General features: G+C 35.4%; 1 protein-coding gene across 3 annotated transcripts in view; it reads right to left on the bottom strand.

Annotated features, from left to right (window-relative positions):
• Nucleotides 1–17,662, bottom strand: part of DNAH14 (dynein axonemal heavy chain 14) — a 433,094-nt gene extending 415,432 nt beyond the window's left edge. The window contains exons 1-2 of one of the 3 annotated variants that reach the window (XR_008916229.1): nucleotides 17,448–17,660; nucleotides 5,920–6,075 (exon numbers count right to left, since the gene is read on the bottom strand). Coding sequence is in view for 2 of the 3 variants with exons in the window: in XM_056815999.1 (XP_056671977.1) it covers nucleotides 5,920–6,054 (135 nt within the window). In the remaining variant the exon portion in view is untranslated. The other 2 variants (XM_056815999.1, XM_056816000.1) reach the window with 2 other exon arrangements.
• Between the last annotated feature and the right edge of the window lie 1,372 nt (nucleotides 17,663–19,034).

Raw genomic sequence — 19,034 nt, 5'->3', positions numbered from 1 at the left:
GTATAGAAATGTCAAAATTAGGCAAATTACTAGATATGAGGATCAAGGGAGAATGAGAAATCAAGGGCAATAACTAGGTTGATGAATGAACTGGGATGCCTTCAATAGAAATAGGGAAGTTATTTGATCCAGCCATAGCACTGCTGGGTTTGTACCCCAAAGAGATAAGGAGAAAGACCTGTACAAGAATATTCATAGCTGCACACTTTGTGGTGGCAAAAAGTTGGAAAATGAGGGGATGTCCTTCAATTGGGGAATGTCTGAACAAATTGTGGTATATGTTGGTGATGGAATGCTATTGTGCTCAAAGGAATAATAAACTGGAGGAATTCCATGTGAACTGGAACAACCTCCAGGAATTGAGGCAGAGTGAAAGGAGCAGAACAATGTACAGAGACTGGCATACTGTGGTACAATTGAACATAATGGACTTCTCTACTAGCAGCAATGCAATGACCTAGAACAATTCAGAGGGACTTATGAGAAAGAACACTAACCACATCCAGAGGAAAAACTGTGGGAGTAAAACACAGAAGAAAAACAACTGCTAGATCACATGGGTCAATGGGGATATGATTGGGGATGTAGACTAAATGATCACCCTAGTTCAAATATCAATCATATGGAAATAGGTCTTGATCAATGACACACGGAAAATCCAGTAGAATTGCAACTTTGGGAGGGGATTGATGGAAGGGATGGGAAAGAACAAGAATCTTGTAACCATGGAAAAATATTCTAAATTAACTAATTAAATAAAATTTAAATTAATAAAATATAAAAAAGAGAAATCGGGAGGTTAAGTAAAGGAATGGGTTTGTGAAGGAAAAAAAAAAAGATGAGTTCTATTTTGGACATTCTGAGCTTAAGCTGTCTTCAGAAAATGCCAAATAGGTAGTTTATCAAGGGGGAAAACTCAGAGGAGAGCATGCAGCTGGAAATACTGGTTGTGAGTTCCTGCATAAAGATGTTAATTAAACAAAAAGGAGCTGGTGAAGTCACTAGCAGAAAGGAGGAAAGTTGAAGAGGAGAAGACCTAGGAGAGAGCTCTGAGAAACACCTACACCTGCATTGATGGGGATGTTGATCCATGAAAAAGAATAATAAGACAGACAGAATAGCTAGAAGATAGTCAAATCACAAAAAAACAGAGGAAAGATCAGAAGGTGGTCATGTGTCAGCTGCAGCAAAGAGTTAAAAAAATTATGGAGACTGAGCAAACATTTGGCAATTAAGAATTATTTGTTATTTTTGGAGTCATTTTAATTGAAGGATGAGATCAGATGCCAAACTGCAAAGAGTTAAGGAGTAAGAGAGGAGAAAAAGTAGAGTCAATATGAGTAGATGGCTTTTAACTATCCTAGCAAAAGTAAATAAATTTGACTGAAAAAGGAAGGAAAAATACAGGAATCTAGATAGAAGGTTTTTGTTTTGGTTTATTTTAGCCTAAGAAGTGAAAGAGGAGAATATTTTAAGGCAAGAAGGTAACCTAAATGAAACTATGATGAATGAAATGAACAGAATCAAGAGAACATCACATACAGTAACAAAAACATTTTTTGAAGAATAACTTATGAATGTCTACCTCCAGCGAAAGAAATGATCAATAGAAATTAGCAGAGAAGGGAGGGAGGGAGTATCCTGGGATTTTTAATGTAACAAACAAGTAAATAAACTTAAAAGTTAAGACACACACACATATACAAAGACAGTCAGAGAGGCAGACACAGAGAGAACCTTCTTGGAATCCATTAACTTTTTGTAGTCTTGTCCCAGGCAAAAGAAAACAAGTAGATTCTCTTGTATCTGATCATCATTGTTATAACCAGGTTTTGCTGTGATGGTTTTCCCACATCCTATATTGCTTCATTAGCCTCACTTACTTATTTTGTGTATATTTATATCAATAACAATGAAATCCTTAAAATTTAAAAAAAAAAAAGGAAGGTGGGTAGAAATTAGTAGATAGGAAAAGACTAAATATAAGATAAGGGCAAGTGCCTGAGAAGAAAATAGGCTGGAAATGACAAGAGGAGGACACATGTAAGAAGGTTGTCCTTAGCAAGGAGAAGCCACTTCATTTCAGAGAATGGAATAAAGAGGGAGGGGGGGGGGAAGTCAAGGAGTTTTTGAAGAGAAGAAAAAGGAAGAGGAGCTCAGTTCACAGTAAATGACTAATTTTCTAATAAAGATCATAAGACTCTGAGGCAAGGGGGTGAATAGAAAGGAAGATAGAGAAGACTTGAGGAAAGAAGAAATTTAGAATAGCTTCTGAACAGATAAGATAGGGAAAAGAGGGAAGACTTGGGAAGAAATGAATTCAATTTTCAATTAAATAAACCCAAGAAAGTAAGTTATTTAGGGAAAAATCCTCTATTCAACAGTAATCTATACACTGAAAATAGAATAAAAAAGAGATTATGAGAAGGGTAGAAACCAAAGATAAACAAGGAGATAAAAAGTGCCTTCCTATTTTTAATAAGTTGAAATCACCAGACCAAAACAAAATGTATCCTAGAGACCTGAATTGAAAAACTTAGAAATGAAAACTTACAAATGTAAGCATTGTGATATTCAGAAGGCTGCACTGAAGGAGACTGGAAGGGGGCAAATATTGGTCCTACTTTTTTTTAAAGGTAGGAGAGTAAAATATGCAAATTATTGACGGTGTACTTGACTTCTATCCATGGAAAATTCTAGAATGCATTATTAAAGTCTTTTAAGCATTTAGAAAAGAAAGGGTGGATTGTGTTGATCAATTGCATCTGATCAGCTTCTTTAATAAGATTGTGAAATAAAAGAATCAAGTAAAAGAGATAAAGAAATTAAAACTTTTGTCACCCCCTTTAGAATTGGAGCAATTGTATTCACACCTTAAAAGGGTACATCCCTGTCAGATTTGAATGGATCATCTCAAACCTTCTCAAGGGTATAATACCTTGAATATATCACAAAATAATTCATTCCCCCCCCCCCCCAATACAGAAGGTGTGAATTGGAAGTGGCCCATTTGCAACTTCAAAAGGAGGGATAAAATTTTCATTTGAAGGTATCCTTTAGTTGCCTGAAGGATCTTACACATCCCTACTGATCTTTAAATAGCAAGCAAACCAGCTCTGCAGACATTCTCTGTATGAAGTTATCTCCAGCAGTCTAGAGTAGAACCAACTAAAGAAGAACCTAGACCTTGACAGGGCATAGTTTCTTACCTCTAGGAGAGCAAGGAATTTCACACTTATCCCCTCCCCTGACTCTCAATAATTGCACTTTACAGTAGAACAATTAATCCTATTGGGAATGAATTATGAGGCTGAGGGCATGCCCAAAGGGTTGAACTGTATTGGGGAATAGATTCAGAGATTGTAGCTGAATGACTTGCTAAGGGGGAGCAACATGAAGACATGATAAAAAGAAAAAATATATTAAAGTCCTTTAATGCTAAAGACTAAAAAACTATAAAGAAATAGTGTTCCCTATGTGTGTCTCTCTACTAGGTTATTCTATGTATGAGCCTACTCTTCCTACTGATGTTATCAGTATCTGGGAGATAAAGTTTATGGGGGAAATGTTGTTATCTACCACTATGCTATGCCATTTTAGTAAATGTCTTTACTTTGAGCTAATTAGGTCAAATGACTGAATATTAAGGTTAACTTCTCAGTGGGGCCTCATGAGCTATAATTTTAGAAATATGTGCCCAAAGGGAGCCTTGACCATGAGATAGTTATATGGTCCAACCCATGAGTATGGGTTTGTGAAAATTTAACACTAGCCTATAAACCTTTCTTTGGCATCCCAAGACAATATTTAGATTTTTTAAAAAGGAAGAAAGGCTTAATATTAAGATTGAAGTGTATTACTATGCTCCTTGACCCACCCTCTGGTTGAATAAGAATGCAAACAAAGACTATTATTTACCTGTAGACAATTTATTTAAGATAGTGGGGTAGAGGAAAGATAGTGGTGGGCATGAATACTCTATAGTCATTCTAAAGGTCTTGGACTCCTGGTGTTCCCAACACCTGCCTCTTGCCCAAAGAGAGATAGGAGTCCTGCAGTCAGAGGGGCTTTGGAAAGGGGAATCACTAAGAATAGAAATTAGAGCAGTGGGAAGAAGTCATGACTTTTGGCTTGGAATCCACAACAAGGTGTGCTTTGCACTGTCTCCTGGCTCTCAGCTGTTGGGAGGAGGATGTTAAGGAATCAACTGACCACAAATGGCCAGTGCTCTCTCTTTCTGGCCCACTTTTTATTATTTATAATTTTTATATATTTAAAATTTTATTCATAATTCAGACACAGTACCTAGGGAATTTTAATCTTAACACATTCAAGAGGAATTTCAAGAGGCATCATTTCAGAAACACTAAAAGCCAGCCTATTTTAAAGAATACTTCATGCCAGACTAACCTTACTTCTTTTACTGACAGGGGTGACTGAGAACAGGGGATGTAAAGCAGTCTGTCATGCTAGCTTTGTAGATACCATGAAGGGACATAGGCTAGATTACAGCTGGGTGAAATGAATTTGAAACTAGCTGAATGGTTGAACCTAAAAGTTATCAAATTAGAGGGAGAACCCCAGAAAAGCAACCTAATGATGTGTCCTTGGCCTTATAGAGTTTGAAGAATTTGTCAGTGACTTGGAAAAAGTCTCAGTTTGCATGCTTGCCACACCTACATATTACACAAAGCTGGGATGGATATCTATCTATCCCTTTGGATCATAGACTCAAGATTCAAAAAATCCTGGCCAGGCTAGAAGAATGAGCCAAATAGAAAAGGATTAAAGTAAAAAGAACAAAATTAAGTGTTACACCTGGATGCATAAAGTGAAATTCACAAATTCAGGTTATGGAAACAAAGCTCCCAATTGGCCAATATGAAAAAAGTTCCAGTATTTTTAGAGAATGGCTAGCTCAACATGAATCAACAGTGTGGCTAGAGAAACATTCAGAGGATAGCGTTAAAACAATAAAGAGCCTTGGGATCAGAAGGGACAGTTGAAGGAACAGGCAATGGTGGACCGAAGAGAAAAGACTTTAAGGACTATTGCATGGAAGAGGGATTTAACTTTTTCGTCATAAGCCTCAAAGGTAGAATTAGAGACAAAATAGGGGAAATTGAATGTAACAGATCTAGGCTTGAAAGAGGTAAAATTCATTAATAGAAGTATCCAAAACTAGAATAAGCTGCCTTGGTAAGTACTGGGTACTCAATCAGAAGGGGTCAGCCAGCTCATGTTTAAAGACTTGCAATTGGGAATAATGAAAAGGGATTCTTAATCAAGTATAAGTTAGACTACATGGCTTCTTGGGTGTCTTGCTATTTAGATTCTCTGTATGGTTTTGAAAAAGTTTTTAACTTTTCATTTTTAAGTGCTATTTATTTCAATGATAAAGTTTCATAAAATTTCAAAGTTAATAAACTATTTAAAAAGTTAGTATCTTACTGCAGAGATTACTATCCTGTTAAAAGCTAAGTATAGATACCTAGTCCAAACCATCTGAGTATTGTTACTATACAACCATTAGCCTAGATGTGTTTAGTGCGTTTCTGCAATTATTCTAAAAGATTATTCGAAAAGAGCCCCAAACTGAAAGAAATGGAATAAGTTCCCCATATCTTTTTGTTACACTTATTTTTATTTATGTTGAAATAAATTAAAATAAATCAAGAAAATAAGGAAGAAGAAAAAAAACAGAAAAAAAACAAGAAAAAAAATTGGGAACTTCTAATTTCAAAAGATTGACTTAAATTATAAAGAACTTTTCATATTGAAAAAGTACATGTTTTTACATCTTAGTCCATAATTTCTTTTCTAGTGCCTATTTTAAGTTGCATATATGATAAGAAAATGCTGCAATATATTTGAGCTATATCAATAATTATGATAGAAATTTTTAAAAGAATTTCTTACTGGTGAAAGAACATCTCTTTTTCGATCTTCAGTATCTTCAAAATACACTTTCTTTTTCCTCACGAATTGTATGGCATCTGACTCCAAGGGACGAAGGCGAATTTGAGAAGAAAGTCTTTTCTTCTTCTTATCCATTTCAGTTAAATATCTTTGATCCTAATGATGAAAATAGCTGATGAATATAAATTTTATAAGTACGAATACTATAATTTTTCAATACTTAAATGTGTGTATTAGTAATTTCTTGGTCTAGCATTAAAAAAATTTGCAATTCACTCCAAATTTTATTTTCAGAAAGGTAGTTTCAGTGAAAGAAAAATTTTAATTTTCATAGCACCTAAAATTATTAGTCCCTAGAATCAATCAGAGGATCACAGATTTGGAGGGCTAAAAGAAAACCATAGAGGCTACTGAGTCAAATCCCCTCATTTTATAGATGAGAAAAATTAGGCAAACAGAGGTGCTTAAACAGGCATAAGTATACAAAAAACCCCTCCATAATATGTAATCCTAACATGTCTATATAGTACTTTAAAGTCTACAAAAATTAATATAGTTTATTACCAATTTTTGAAGTTCTACTCAAAACAGGGCTAGATCATACCTCTTTAAAATTTTACTGAAAGGTTAGTGTTCATCTACCTTTCTTAATTGAGTGTCTAAGGTAAGATTTAAACTTGGGTTTTCATGACTTCAGGTCTAGTACTACCAAATGTACTTATGCTCTCTGGAAATTTATCAGGTAAAGCGGAAGGTTAATAGAGTTTTTGTCTAAAACTCATACATTTTCAATTCTATCTTGCCCTTATTCAGGTCTTTGCTCCAAGGGGTTTATGGTATTTTGAAGAGACTATGACTTATACACAAAACAATTAGAGACCTAGATACTTTGTAATAAAGAGCTTAAATGGATGGAACAAGCAATAAATACAATAGGAAGTTAGTGAAAGAAAGCACAGATATCATTAATATCAGCAGAATTGGTGCTGTACAAAGGATTATCTGTCTAGATAATTAGAATATCTGTCCCTGGTGAAGTCATCACGGAGCCTAGATCAACTGCATCCTCAGGTCCTGAAAGAACTAGAAAATATGAATGATGTGCCAACACCAGTGATTTCTAAAAGTTCATTGAAAAGAGAGTTGGCATGGGATTGGAAAAGGACAAATATTGTACCAATTTTCAAAAAAGGGAAGAGAAAAGAATCTGACAACTAAAAGCCAGGTGAATTTGACTTTGATATCCAGGAAAATCCTAGAAATATTCCTTAAAAAGTTGGTTGACAAAAATCTAGAAATATGGATTGCAAAGAGCCAGAGCATCTTCTTCAAGAACAGAGTATTTCTTGCAACGATCCAGGACAATTCTGAGGGATTTATAAGAAAGAATGCTATCCACATCCAGAGGAAGAACTGGGGAGTAGAAACACAGAAGAAAAACATATGATTGATCATATGGTTTGATGGGTATATGATTGGGTATATTGAATTTAAATGATCACTCTACTGCAAATTCTAATGATATGGAAATAATTTTTGAACAATGATACATGTAAAACCCAGTGGAATTATTCAGCTACGAGAGGAGGAAGGGAGAAGGGAAGGGAAAGAACATAAATCATGTAACCATGGGAAAATATTCTAAAGTAATTAATTAAATAAAAATTGTTTTTAAATTAAAGACCAATAAACTAAAAATAAAAAGCTGGGTATTTCTTATGTACAAAAATATTCATAGCTGTACTCTTTGAGGTGGCAAAAAATTGGAAAATGAGGGGTTGTCCCTCGATTGGGGAATGGATGAACAAATTGTGGTATATGTTGGTGATGGAATACTATTGTGCTCAAAGGAATAATAAAGTGGAGGAATTCCATGGGAACTGGAACAACCTCCAGGAATTGATGCAGAGTGAAAGGAGCAGAACCAGGAGAACATTGTACACAGAAAGTAAAACATTGTGGGAAAATCCAATGTAATGGACTTTACTACTAGTAGCAATGAACAAGCGAAGACACTCCTGAAGGACTTATGTAAAAGAATGCTATCCACATTGAGAGAAAGAACTTTGGGAGTAGAGATGCAAAAGCAAAACATATGACTTACCACTTGTATATGTGGATATATGACTTGGGGTTTGAGTCTTTAAAATATAGCTCTATAGCAAAAATGAATACTATGGAAATAGGTATCAAGTGATATTTGTACAACCCAGTGGAATTGCTTATCAGCTCTGGGGTAGGGGAGGGAAGAGAGGAGGGAAAGAAATGAATCATGGAAACATGGAAAAATATTTAAAAATAAATAAAGTGAAAGAACGGAGTATTTCAGAGTAGCCTCATTTCCTTTCCTTTTTTAGGATTCTTAAATTAGTAAATTCAAGAATGGTTTACATGTGGTTTACCAAGATTTTAGTGAAGCTTTTTTGGTAGAGGTATTTCATACTATTAATGTGGAAATGAATGACCACAGAGGGAAGAACAAGGAATGACATTAGGTAGAATATGTGAAGAGGCAAATCTAAGTTAAATGTTGATGAAAATCTTCCTAATAATTAAAACTGGCCAGAAATGGAAACAGTTCCTCACTTTTTGGGTATCTTCCAGCAAGAATTGGGTATATTATGATGGGGTTTCCTTTCAGATATTGGTCAGACATCTAAATGATCCTTCTGAGGTCCCTTCCATCTCTCAAATAATATGATTCAGTAATGTAACATCAGAAAACGCAATTTATATGGTAAAGATTCGTTTGGAATAAAAGCATCAAAACAGGCCATGAAAATTTGAAAAAAATATGAGAAAAGGTTAAGTGTGACTCAATGTCTGAAGAGTCTAATGGATACTGTTAGAGATGAAAGAAAAATTCTTAAAAATAAAATTCTGTCTGGAAAATTATAAACAAAACCAATGAAAAGGAGGGAGGCAGCTAAAGAAAACCAAGAGTGTTGAGTAGAAAGTACATTGATAAGGTTACATTTAAACAGGAGTCACACCGAAGACTCTAGGAGGTAGATATAGCCATATAACCAAGGAAAAGGAGAAAAAAGGGGGCACAGGGCTATAAAAATACTATCCAGGAAGGATAAATCTCAGAACTCAACAAATATTTCCTGAGCTGCTGCTAAGTGCAAGGTTTTGTACATATTGTACAACTGTTCATGTGGGAGATGCAACCAGACTTTGCCTTCCAAGGACTTATCTTTTTAAAAGGCAGCATAATATAACAACAACTAGATCATATAGCACTTGAAGATTTACAAAGTACTTTACACATATTATCTCCTTTTATTCTTCTGCCATCCCTGAAAAGTAGATGTTATATCCATTTTAAAGTTGAGAAAACAGAGGCAGAGTTTAAGTGAGTTGCCTAGGATCTTGCAGCCAGTGAGTATCTAAGGTTAGATTTGAACTCAGGTTTTCCTGACTCCAGGTCCAGCTCTTTATCCATTGCACAAAGAACAGAAGAATTGGAATCAGAAATTTTTGTTCAAATGTCAGTTTAGCCACTTATTTTCCTTTGGTAAGATTTTTATTAATAATAATCTTGATTTCTCAAACTTTATAAAGGAACTTGGAGATTTGCAAAGAAGTTTACATATGCTATCACATTTAGTTCTCACTATAACCATATGAGGGAGATTAGAGTTAGGATTACAAATCATAGATGAGGAAACTAAGTTTGAGGGGGGAAATGAAATTTGACATGGGTCAAATTGCTAGTATGTTTGAGACAGGATTTGAACTCCAATCTTTTCAACTCAGGCACAGAGCACTACCTAACACACTATTTAAATTCTTGGAGTCTCAGTTTCCTCAGGTATAAAATGGGTTCAGCCTCCCTCACTTATTAGCTGGGTGACCCTGAAAGTCACTTAACCCAGTTTGCTTCAGTTCTAATCTATGAAATGAACTGGAGAAAGAAATGGCAAAGTTCTCCAATATCTTTGCCAAGAAAATACCAAATGGGGTCATGAAGAGTTGGATACAATTAGAACAAGTGAACAACAATTAATGTGAATTATTAGCATTACAATTTATAAGGGGAGGTATATAAAAAAAGATGACTTAGAAGGCATGAGGACAGAAATTATGAAAGTGGTAAAAATAAGAAAATATAGAAGTTTGGAGGAAAAAAAAGGAAAATAATCATGTCCACTGAAGTTACTTGATTCGAGCTTTCCCAGGTGGAAGCAGTTTATTTCCACAGTACAGAGTAAAGAGCTCTGGTTTGGAAATCAAAAGACTCAGATCTATCCATTAGCTGTCACTCCCTAGCAGTGTGACTTTGGACAAATCACTCCCTCTCTGCATTTCAGTAAAGAGAATAAAGCAAAAGGTCTTAAATTAAGTCTCTTCCCATGGAGATTCTGTGGTTCTAAGTTAAGATTTCTAAAAGTAGAAATGGTAGGGAGCAAGCATCTGGGTAGCTCAGTGGATTGAAAGCCAGACCTAGAATCAAGAGGTTCTAGATTCATATCTGGCTCCAGACACTTCCCAGTTGTGTGACTTAACCTCCATTGCCTAGCCCTTATCACTCTTCTGCCTTGTAACCAATACACAGTACGGATTCCAAGACAGAAGGTAAGGGTTTAAAAAAAAAAAGAAATGGTTGGGGAGAACATTTCAAAACAACAAAGATAAGAAAATTCAAGTCTCAAAAATATACATATATTTGAGAGAGAGAAAGAGAGAGAGAGAGAGAGAATGAATTGAATCGAATTGAATTGTGTATTTTGGCTGGTACACAGGAGAAAAGTATGGAGGCCAGACTATATGAAGTCTCCAAATGTGAAATTAAAAGTTTAGATTGTATTCTAAAGGTAACAGAGAACCTCTGAAGGTTTTGGAGTGTTTGTATGCCAGTCACAGTTAGGATGCTAGTAATTATGAACTAGCTGCAAAATGTAGAATGACTTGCAGTGTTGGTAAAGACATCAGTTAGTAGACATATTCAAATGCTCTAGAACCGAGGTAAGAAAAGACTTGAAGTAGGCGGTGGAACTAAAAATGGAAAGGGAAGGAATACAAAATATACAAAAAGAAATAATCAACTAGACTTGGTAATTAGTTGGATTTTTTGGGTAACAATGAAGAATGAACAGAAAGCAAGGTTTTGAACCAAGGTAACTGGAAGGATGACGGCACTATACTAGTAGAGAGAAGTCAAAGGGAAACCGGCACTTAGAAAAGATTCAAAAAAGCTAAGCCTTTAATAGCAGGCATTTGAGTTCCCGTAGGGTTCAGTGTGCTGAAGGAGCATTCTAGCATTCTAGGTGATAATGTCTAACATGCAGTTGAAAAAAGGCAATTTGGGAGATACAGGTATACCATATTTTATTGTGCTTCACATATATTGCATCCTGTTTTGTGCATATTTTTTTGTTTTTTGTTCTTTTTACAAATTAAAGGTATGTGGAAACCCTTTTTGGAGCATCAATTGGAAACCATTTTTTTCAACAGTATATATTCACATCAATATGTCTGTATCACATAACATTTCAAACTTTTAGGTTATTACTATATTTCTTATGGTGATCTTTCATCAATGATCTTCTATGTTATTCTTCTAATTGATTTGGGTGACACAAACCTTGCCCATGTAAGAGAGCAAACTTAATTAATAAATGGCTGTGCTCTGACTGCTCCACCAACCTGCCATCCCATCTCTCCCTTTTCTCTGGCCTCCATATTCCCTGAGACACAACAATATTGAAATTGGGTATGTAATAACCCTACAATTGTTTAAGTAAAAGAAAGAGTCATCCATTGCAGCCAATTTTATTGTCTTATTTAAGCAAATTGCTAGAGCCACCCCAGCCTTCAGCATGTCACCACGCTGATCAGTCTGCAGTTATCAACATGGAGGCAAGACCCTCCACCAAACAAAGAGCATGACTCCCTGAAGCTTCAGATGACAGTTAGCAGTTTTTAGCAATAAAGTATTTAAAAAAAAAAAAAACTCTTACCTTTCATCTTGAAGTCAATACCGTGTATTGGCTCCAAGGCAGAAGAGTGGTAAGGGCTAGGCAATGGGGGTCAAGTGACTTGCCCAGGGTCACACAGCTGGGAAGTGTCTGAGGCCAGATTTGAACCTAAAACCTCCCATCTCTAGGACTGGCTCTCAATCCACTGAGTTCCCAGCTGCCCCCGATAAAGTATTTTTAAAATAAGGTGGCCTACATTTTTTACACAGAATACTATTACACACTTAATATACTACAGTATAGTGCAAACATAACTTTTATATGCACTAGGAAACAAAAAAAATGTGATGCATTTTATTTTGATATTTGCTTTATTGCAGTGGTCTGGAACCAAACCTGCATTATCTCCAAGGTAATCCTGTATATATTTGGAAATCATTGATGTAAAAGTGATCACTAAAGACATTGAAGCATATATAGCAGCAAGGGAGAAAGTATGAAGAAATAAAAGAAGAGATATGAGGACAGAAACCTGGGGAATGGCCAGCGTTAGGGAATAGGAGAAGAAAAGAGCTATGAAGGGACAGAACTTACTTGGAGAATGACCCTATAAAAGCAATGAGTGATATATGATAAAGGAATAATATGGATGTATGTAATAAGGAGATGTGATTAAGGAGTAATCAATGAGGAAGGAAGAAAATGAGTATAATTCAATGTGATGGAAATCAAGGGGAAAGGAAACTTTATAAGAGGTGGGATAGTCAACCAAGACAATTGTTGAAAACAGGTGAAAGGGCAATAAGAACTGTGAGAAGGACGTAGATTTTAGTAATTAGATAGGCGGAGGCTAAGGAAATGTTAAAGGTAATAAAAAGGGGCTTTTAAGCTAGAAGAAGAAGAATAAATGAATAAGGCTATTGCTTGGGAGAAATAACATAGTGGAGAGGCATAACCACTCAACTCCAACTTTTCCTCTTAAACCACAGAGTGGTATTGTTAAACATATTGTTTACAATAAAAAAAAAAAACCAGGCATCAGGAGGCTTACATTCACCAAGGCAATTATGTTGCTCTACACCAGAGTAGAATGAATCAACAAATGAACCAATGAACAAAAGAGTATTTGTTAAATATCTTCTATGTTCTAGGCACATAGACTGAGGATATAAAAATAAAGTTATCCAGTGCTGCCTGCTTTCAAAGAGCTTATATTTCAATAGGGGAAAAAAACAAAACCTCACATAAAGGGGAATAATGGTAATAGTTGTGGGGAGTGGGGAAGGTTGAGTGGAAATGTAAGACTGTAAAACTCAAGTTCTTTCAGGTAGCAATATACATTTATATTGATTTGATGGTTGTTTCCAAATAAATATAGGGATTAGGGAGATTTAGTCACAGGGCTAGGACTAATGATTAGATGTTCAAGAAGGCCATGAGTCTGATAGAAAGGTGAAATATGGTCTGAAACTGCCTAGATTAGATGTTCTCAATTTTTTTTTGGGGGGGAGGCATGTCCTCCCTCCACTCCACTCATATCACGACCAATCCAGTTCAGGTACTCATCATTTCTCATCTGAATTACTGAAAAAACTTACTAACTGGTGTCCCCCAAGTCTCTCTCTATGAATCCACCCTCCATACAGATGACACAGTGATTTTCCTGAAATCTAAATCAGACCATGTCACCCCACTTATTCATTAAATTTCAGAGATGCTTTATTAGTAATAGCAAGACTTCATAGAACCCTTTAAGGTTTGCAAAGTGTTTTACATATAGTATGCCATTATCATGACAACAACACTGGAAGATGGGTGCTATTATTATCCCTTTTAAAGATGAAGAAACTGAAACAGACAGAGGTTAAGTGACTTACCCAGGGTCACAGAGTCCTTAAATATCTGAAGCAGGATTTGAACCTAGGTCTTCCTGATTCCTAGGCCTACACTCCTTACACTGTCCTACTTAGCTGCTTATTCCATGTAGGATAAAATAAAAACTCTGTTTGGTCTTTAACACACTACAGAACCATTTCTTGTGTAATCCTTATTATATATTATTCCTTTTCACACAAAACTAACATTAAGCTAAATGGCCCTTCTTGATGTTTTTCCTACATGGCATTCCACCAACCATCTTTCTGCCTTTACTTGGGCTATCCCTCATGTCTTGGATGCACTTTGTCTTCTGTTTCTACAGGTAAATGTCTCAACCAATCAAATGTAAATTCATCAACTACAGGAGCCATTTCATTTTGTCTGTACACATACTTCTGCTTATTGAGTGAAGTTAACTGCAAAGGTTCCAGAATAAGAGAAAAAGACAACTGTTTGAATTTTTAAAATATGGGAAAAGTATTTATTTTCAAATGAACTCACATCTATTCCCAAAAATAATCCAAATTGAAATAGTAAATGTTTGTGTATGTAAGTAGTGATCACCAAGCTCCAGAATGGTCAGCTGGAAAAAATCATGGTGCAATATCATTTCCCTCTTGTAAAAAGGCCATTAAAGGATTACTATTAAAAAAACTATAATAATATGGTATTTTGATTTTAACAAGGCATTTGATTAAAATGTTTTAATATGTTCATATGGACAAGATAGAAAAGTGTGACCTTTATATCACCTAAATTAGGTTAGATTAATAGCTAGTTAAACAATCATTTGAAGAAGTTTTGATTCAATATAAAACTAAGTCTCTGATGTCATGTCTTTCAGTTCCTTCCTGCTCAATATTTTTATCAATAGCTTAGATGAGGATACACAAGCCACATAAAGCTAGGAGAATCAGCTAATAGGATGGGTAGTGGAATCAGAATGCAAAATTAGTTCAGAAAGCAAGAATCTTTATCTGAAATCTAGTTAAATCTAAAAGAAGATAAAATCTAGTAGGGATAAGTGTTAAGTACTGTATTAAATTTCAGAAAATCAATAGCTCACATAAAGAATGGGAGGTATTTAGCTTGACAGCAGCTCATGTTAAAAAAAAAAGACAAAAACCTATGATTTGACTGGACCACAACATCAATAAGATGCAATAGTGAGATGCAAAAGTTTTTTTAAGCTAATTAAATCTCAGACTACATTAAAAATAATTCTAGAGTTCAGAATAATTATATCAGTATATTGTTTTCATTTTGTAAATCATAACTATTTCAGTGGATCTGCAATCTCAGAGATAATAGGCAATTCATCAACACGGTAGATCTCAAACCTTTGCTCTCTACATGATCTTTGTTTATGCCATCCCCAAAGCAGTGGTGTCATATTCACATAGAAATAAGGACCACTAATCTGTACATAAGGATCTCTGTGGGTTGCATATTGACTTTGTTTTAAAAGTAATATTAGCAAGGGCAGCTAGGTGGCTCAGTAGATTCAGAGCCAGAGGTCTAGGGTTCAAATCTTATTGCAGATACTTCCTAGCTGTGTGATCCTGGGTTAGTCACTTTAACCCCAATTGTGTACCCTTTACTGCTTTTCTGCCTTGGAATCAATCAATACACAGTATTGATTCTAAGACAAAGATAACGGTTTGATTTTTTAAGTACAATGATCAATTTTTCCTTGTATTCTTATTTCTTTTGTCAAACTATTTCCCCATTACATTTTAATCTGATTTAGACCATTTCAGAGTGTTTTGTGTTGCATGCTTGATACCTCTGTTCTAGAGAATCAAATCAACATGCTGTAGATCTTCTTTTAAGTCTTTTATAGCATTCCTCATGTCCCACAGTTGCCATCCAATTGACCATCTGTTATTTCTCCTTCAGGCATATTCTAGCTCAAACACAAACTGGCTATTTATTCCCTAAACTCCTCATGTCATCTCTTACAGCCCTGAATTCCCCCTACCTACAATATCCTGCTCTTGCCCCCTTAAAATTTCCTCCTTCAATGATGAACAGAATGATTTCAGAAGGAATTGGAAAGTTCTAAGGGAACTGATGCAGGGTGAAATAAGCAGAACCAGTAGAACATTATATATAGTAACTGAAATATTGTAGATCAAATGCGAAAGACCTTGCTACTAACAGCAATACAATGATCCAGCACAATTCTGAGGAACTTATGAAAAAGAAAGCTATCTACCTCTAGAGAAAAAAACTATTGGAGTATAAATGCAGATGAAAACATACGATTCATCACTTGTTTATTTGTGTATATGATTTGGGATTTTGGTTTCATAAAATTATTCATTTATAAAAATGAATAATGTGGAAATAAATTTTCTGTGATAATATATGTATAAGCCAGATTGAATTGCTTGTCAACTCCAGGAGGGGGAAGGGAAGAAGGAAGAGAGACAAAGTGAATGATATAACTGGAAAACTTATGTGGAAACTTGTTATTAAAATAAAATAGATAAAAAAAATTTAAATCTCTTCCTTCAAGGCCCATTTTATGTGTAATTCTAAGAGAAGCTTTTCCTGGCTTCTTTAAATTAGTGCATTCTTCCTCGTCCTCAACTTATTTTATACTATATATTATATATACATATATGTCTGTATATGAGTTTTAATATGACATTTAAAAATAAACTAGATGTTTTAATAAATATTTTAAAGTATTGTCAGTACAATTTAACATATATTTATTTATATCTATATAGATATATCCAGATAGATAGTTATATAGATGGCTAAGTGGATAGACAAATATGGAATGAAAGACAAAATATAGATGGATGGATAGAAAGACAGGTAGAATTAGATAGATTAGACTAAATTAGGTAGATTAGCTAGCTAGCTAGCTAGCTAGAGAGAGAGAAAGAGAGAGAGAGAGAGAGATTTGGAAGACTAGTATTCAAATCCTGACTCAAACTTGGTAGCTGGGCTACTCCTGGATAAATCAATTAATCTCTGTTTACCTGAATTTCTTCATCTGTGATGGGAGTAATAATAGCACCTACCTTTCCAGGTTGTTGTGAGGATAAAATGAGATTTTTGTAAAGTATTCTGAAAAACTTAAAGCACTATGTAAATGTAATTATTAGTCATTATGATGATGATGATGATTATACATGCCTGTTTATTTTATCTCCCTACTAAAATTTAAGTTCCTCCAAGAGCAGGGACTATTTATTTTTCCTTGTTATCTTTGTACCCTCAGCACTCAGCACTATACCATGGACTCTTTATTTTCTAAAGAGGATGGGGTGAGGGGTGGGGGATGCTAGGATAAGAAACCTGTGCTTTCACAGTCATTGAGAATTCCTGATGAGGAAATTCCTTCTTCCAATGCTTATATAGTCTTAAAGAAGTTAAATGACTTGTCCAGGGTCACAAAGCCAAATGGTAGGAAGACAGGCAATAGTGGATTGAAGGAAACATATCAAATGCTCGGTAAAAAGTCAAGGAATTATGGTTTGCCTTCTACTCTACAGTGTGACCAGTATTACTTGTCCTGCCCTAGACCGTGACGTTTGACATCCTGTTTTCCTCCGGAAGGAGCACTGTCCCGTCCCTTCCCCAGATAATTCACCTGTTTTCAGAAACCAGAAATCGAAATTTTGGCTTTCCGAACCCAACTAAGGCTAAAGCAGTGAGAAATTAAGGCTGTGATGTCGTCTCTGGTACAACCCTCCTTCCCAACCTTACCAGCAGTCGGAGTTCAGCTTCTAGAGACAAAGGACCACAACAACGACAGTTCCCAGGAGACCGGGCACTAAGAACGCAGCGGGGGAGGGGCGTGATGACGATAATCTATATCTACCTGACAAAGTTGTTTGACTCGTGAGATAATATCTTTAAAAATGCCTGGCAAACCTTAAAAAGCTATGTATATGTTAGCCATCCTTGATAAGATCTTTTTCATTAACTTAGGGCTTGTCCTTCAAAGATATAATCAAGAAATATCAAGAAATGTATTAAATGTTTACTTTGTGCTAGGTGCCATACTAAATACTGGAGAGGCAAAGAAAGGCAAAAATAAACCTTGGCCTAAAGATGCTTACGTTCTAGTGAGGAAGACAATGAGGAAATAAGGGGCGGGGGAGGGGGCGACCCAGTATCTTAAACATTTTTGTTCCTCTAGTGCTCTCACACAATCAATCAATATAATTCTGGACACACAACAGTAAAAAGTACTTAGTCGCCTGGCTAAGATGTCAGGAAATGGCTCCGACAAATTCTAGAGGGGTTGTGGGAAAATTAGCACAAGAATGCACTGTTGGTAGAGCTGTGAATTAGTCCAACCATTCTGGATAACAGTTTGAAACTATGCACAGAGACTCTAAAACTGTGCCTTGATCCAGCAGTACTGCTACCAGGGCTGTACTCCAAGGAGATCAAAGAAAAAGGAGAAGGACCCATATAAGAAAATGCTTGTAGCAGGGTTGGTTTGTTTTTTTTTTTTTGGGGGGGGGGGAGGCAAAGAATTGGTAACTGAGGGGATAACCATCAATTGGGGGATGGCTGAACAAGTGATGGAATTCTATTGTGCTGTAAGAAAAGATTAAATGTTTTCCATTTGAGGATTCTTCCACAAAATAACTAATATGTAAAAATATTTTACCTTATTATACATGTAAAACCTATATCAGATTGCTTGCTGTCTTGCGGGGGGGGGGGGGGGTGAAAAGGAGGGAGGGTCAGAAGAAGAAAGAGAACTTGGAACTCAAGACTTTTTAAGAATGAATGTTAAAAATTGTTTTTACATGTGATAGGGGAAAATGCTTTTTAAAGAAATGATTGAATGGATGGTTTTAGAAAAACCTTGGAAGACATAAATTGAAATAAAGTTAAATAAGCAGAACCAGAACAATGTACATAGTAACAATATTGCAAAAATAATTCTTGTCAAGGTAACAATCCACCAAAGCTCCAAAGGGCTCATGGTGAAAAAATGCCATCCACTTAGTAAACAGAGAACTGATGGATTCAATGTAGAATGAATCGTTTTTCCCTTATTTTTCTTGCTTTGAAAATGAAAAAGAACACAGCTAATGTAGAAATATATTTCGTATGGATTCAAATGTATAAAGGAAATGATAGTTCTCCCCTTCTCAGTGGGCGGGAGAGGAGGTGGAGGGAGGGAGAGAATTTGGAACTGAAAATAAAAATTAAATTAAAATCTTTTTTTAAAAAACAAATAATCTTCATGGGAACTCTGAGAGTAAAGAGTCTGGAGGTCTTTGCATTCTATATGCATGTTGTTTTCATTAATATCAACTGATTAATAATTAT

This window comes from Monodelphis domestica, chromosome 2 (genome assembly GCF_027887165.1).
Source record: "Monodelphis domestica isolate mMonDom1 chromosome 2, mMonDom1.pri, whole genome shotgun sequence".
NCBI lineage: Eukaryota > Metazoa > Chordata > Mammalia > Didelphimorphia > Didelphidae > Monodelphis > Monodelphis domestica.
The sequence above is the reverse complement of the archived record's forward strand: the minus strand, read 5'-3'. Positions and strand labels throughout refer to the sequence as shown.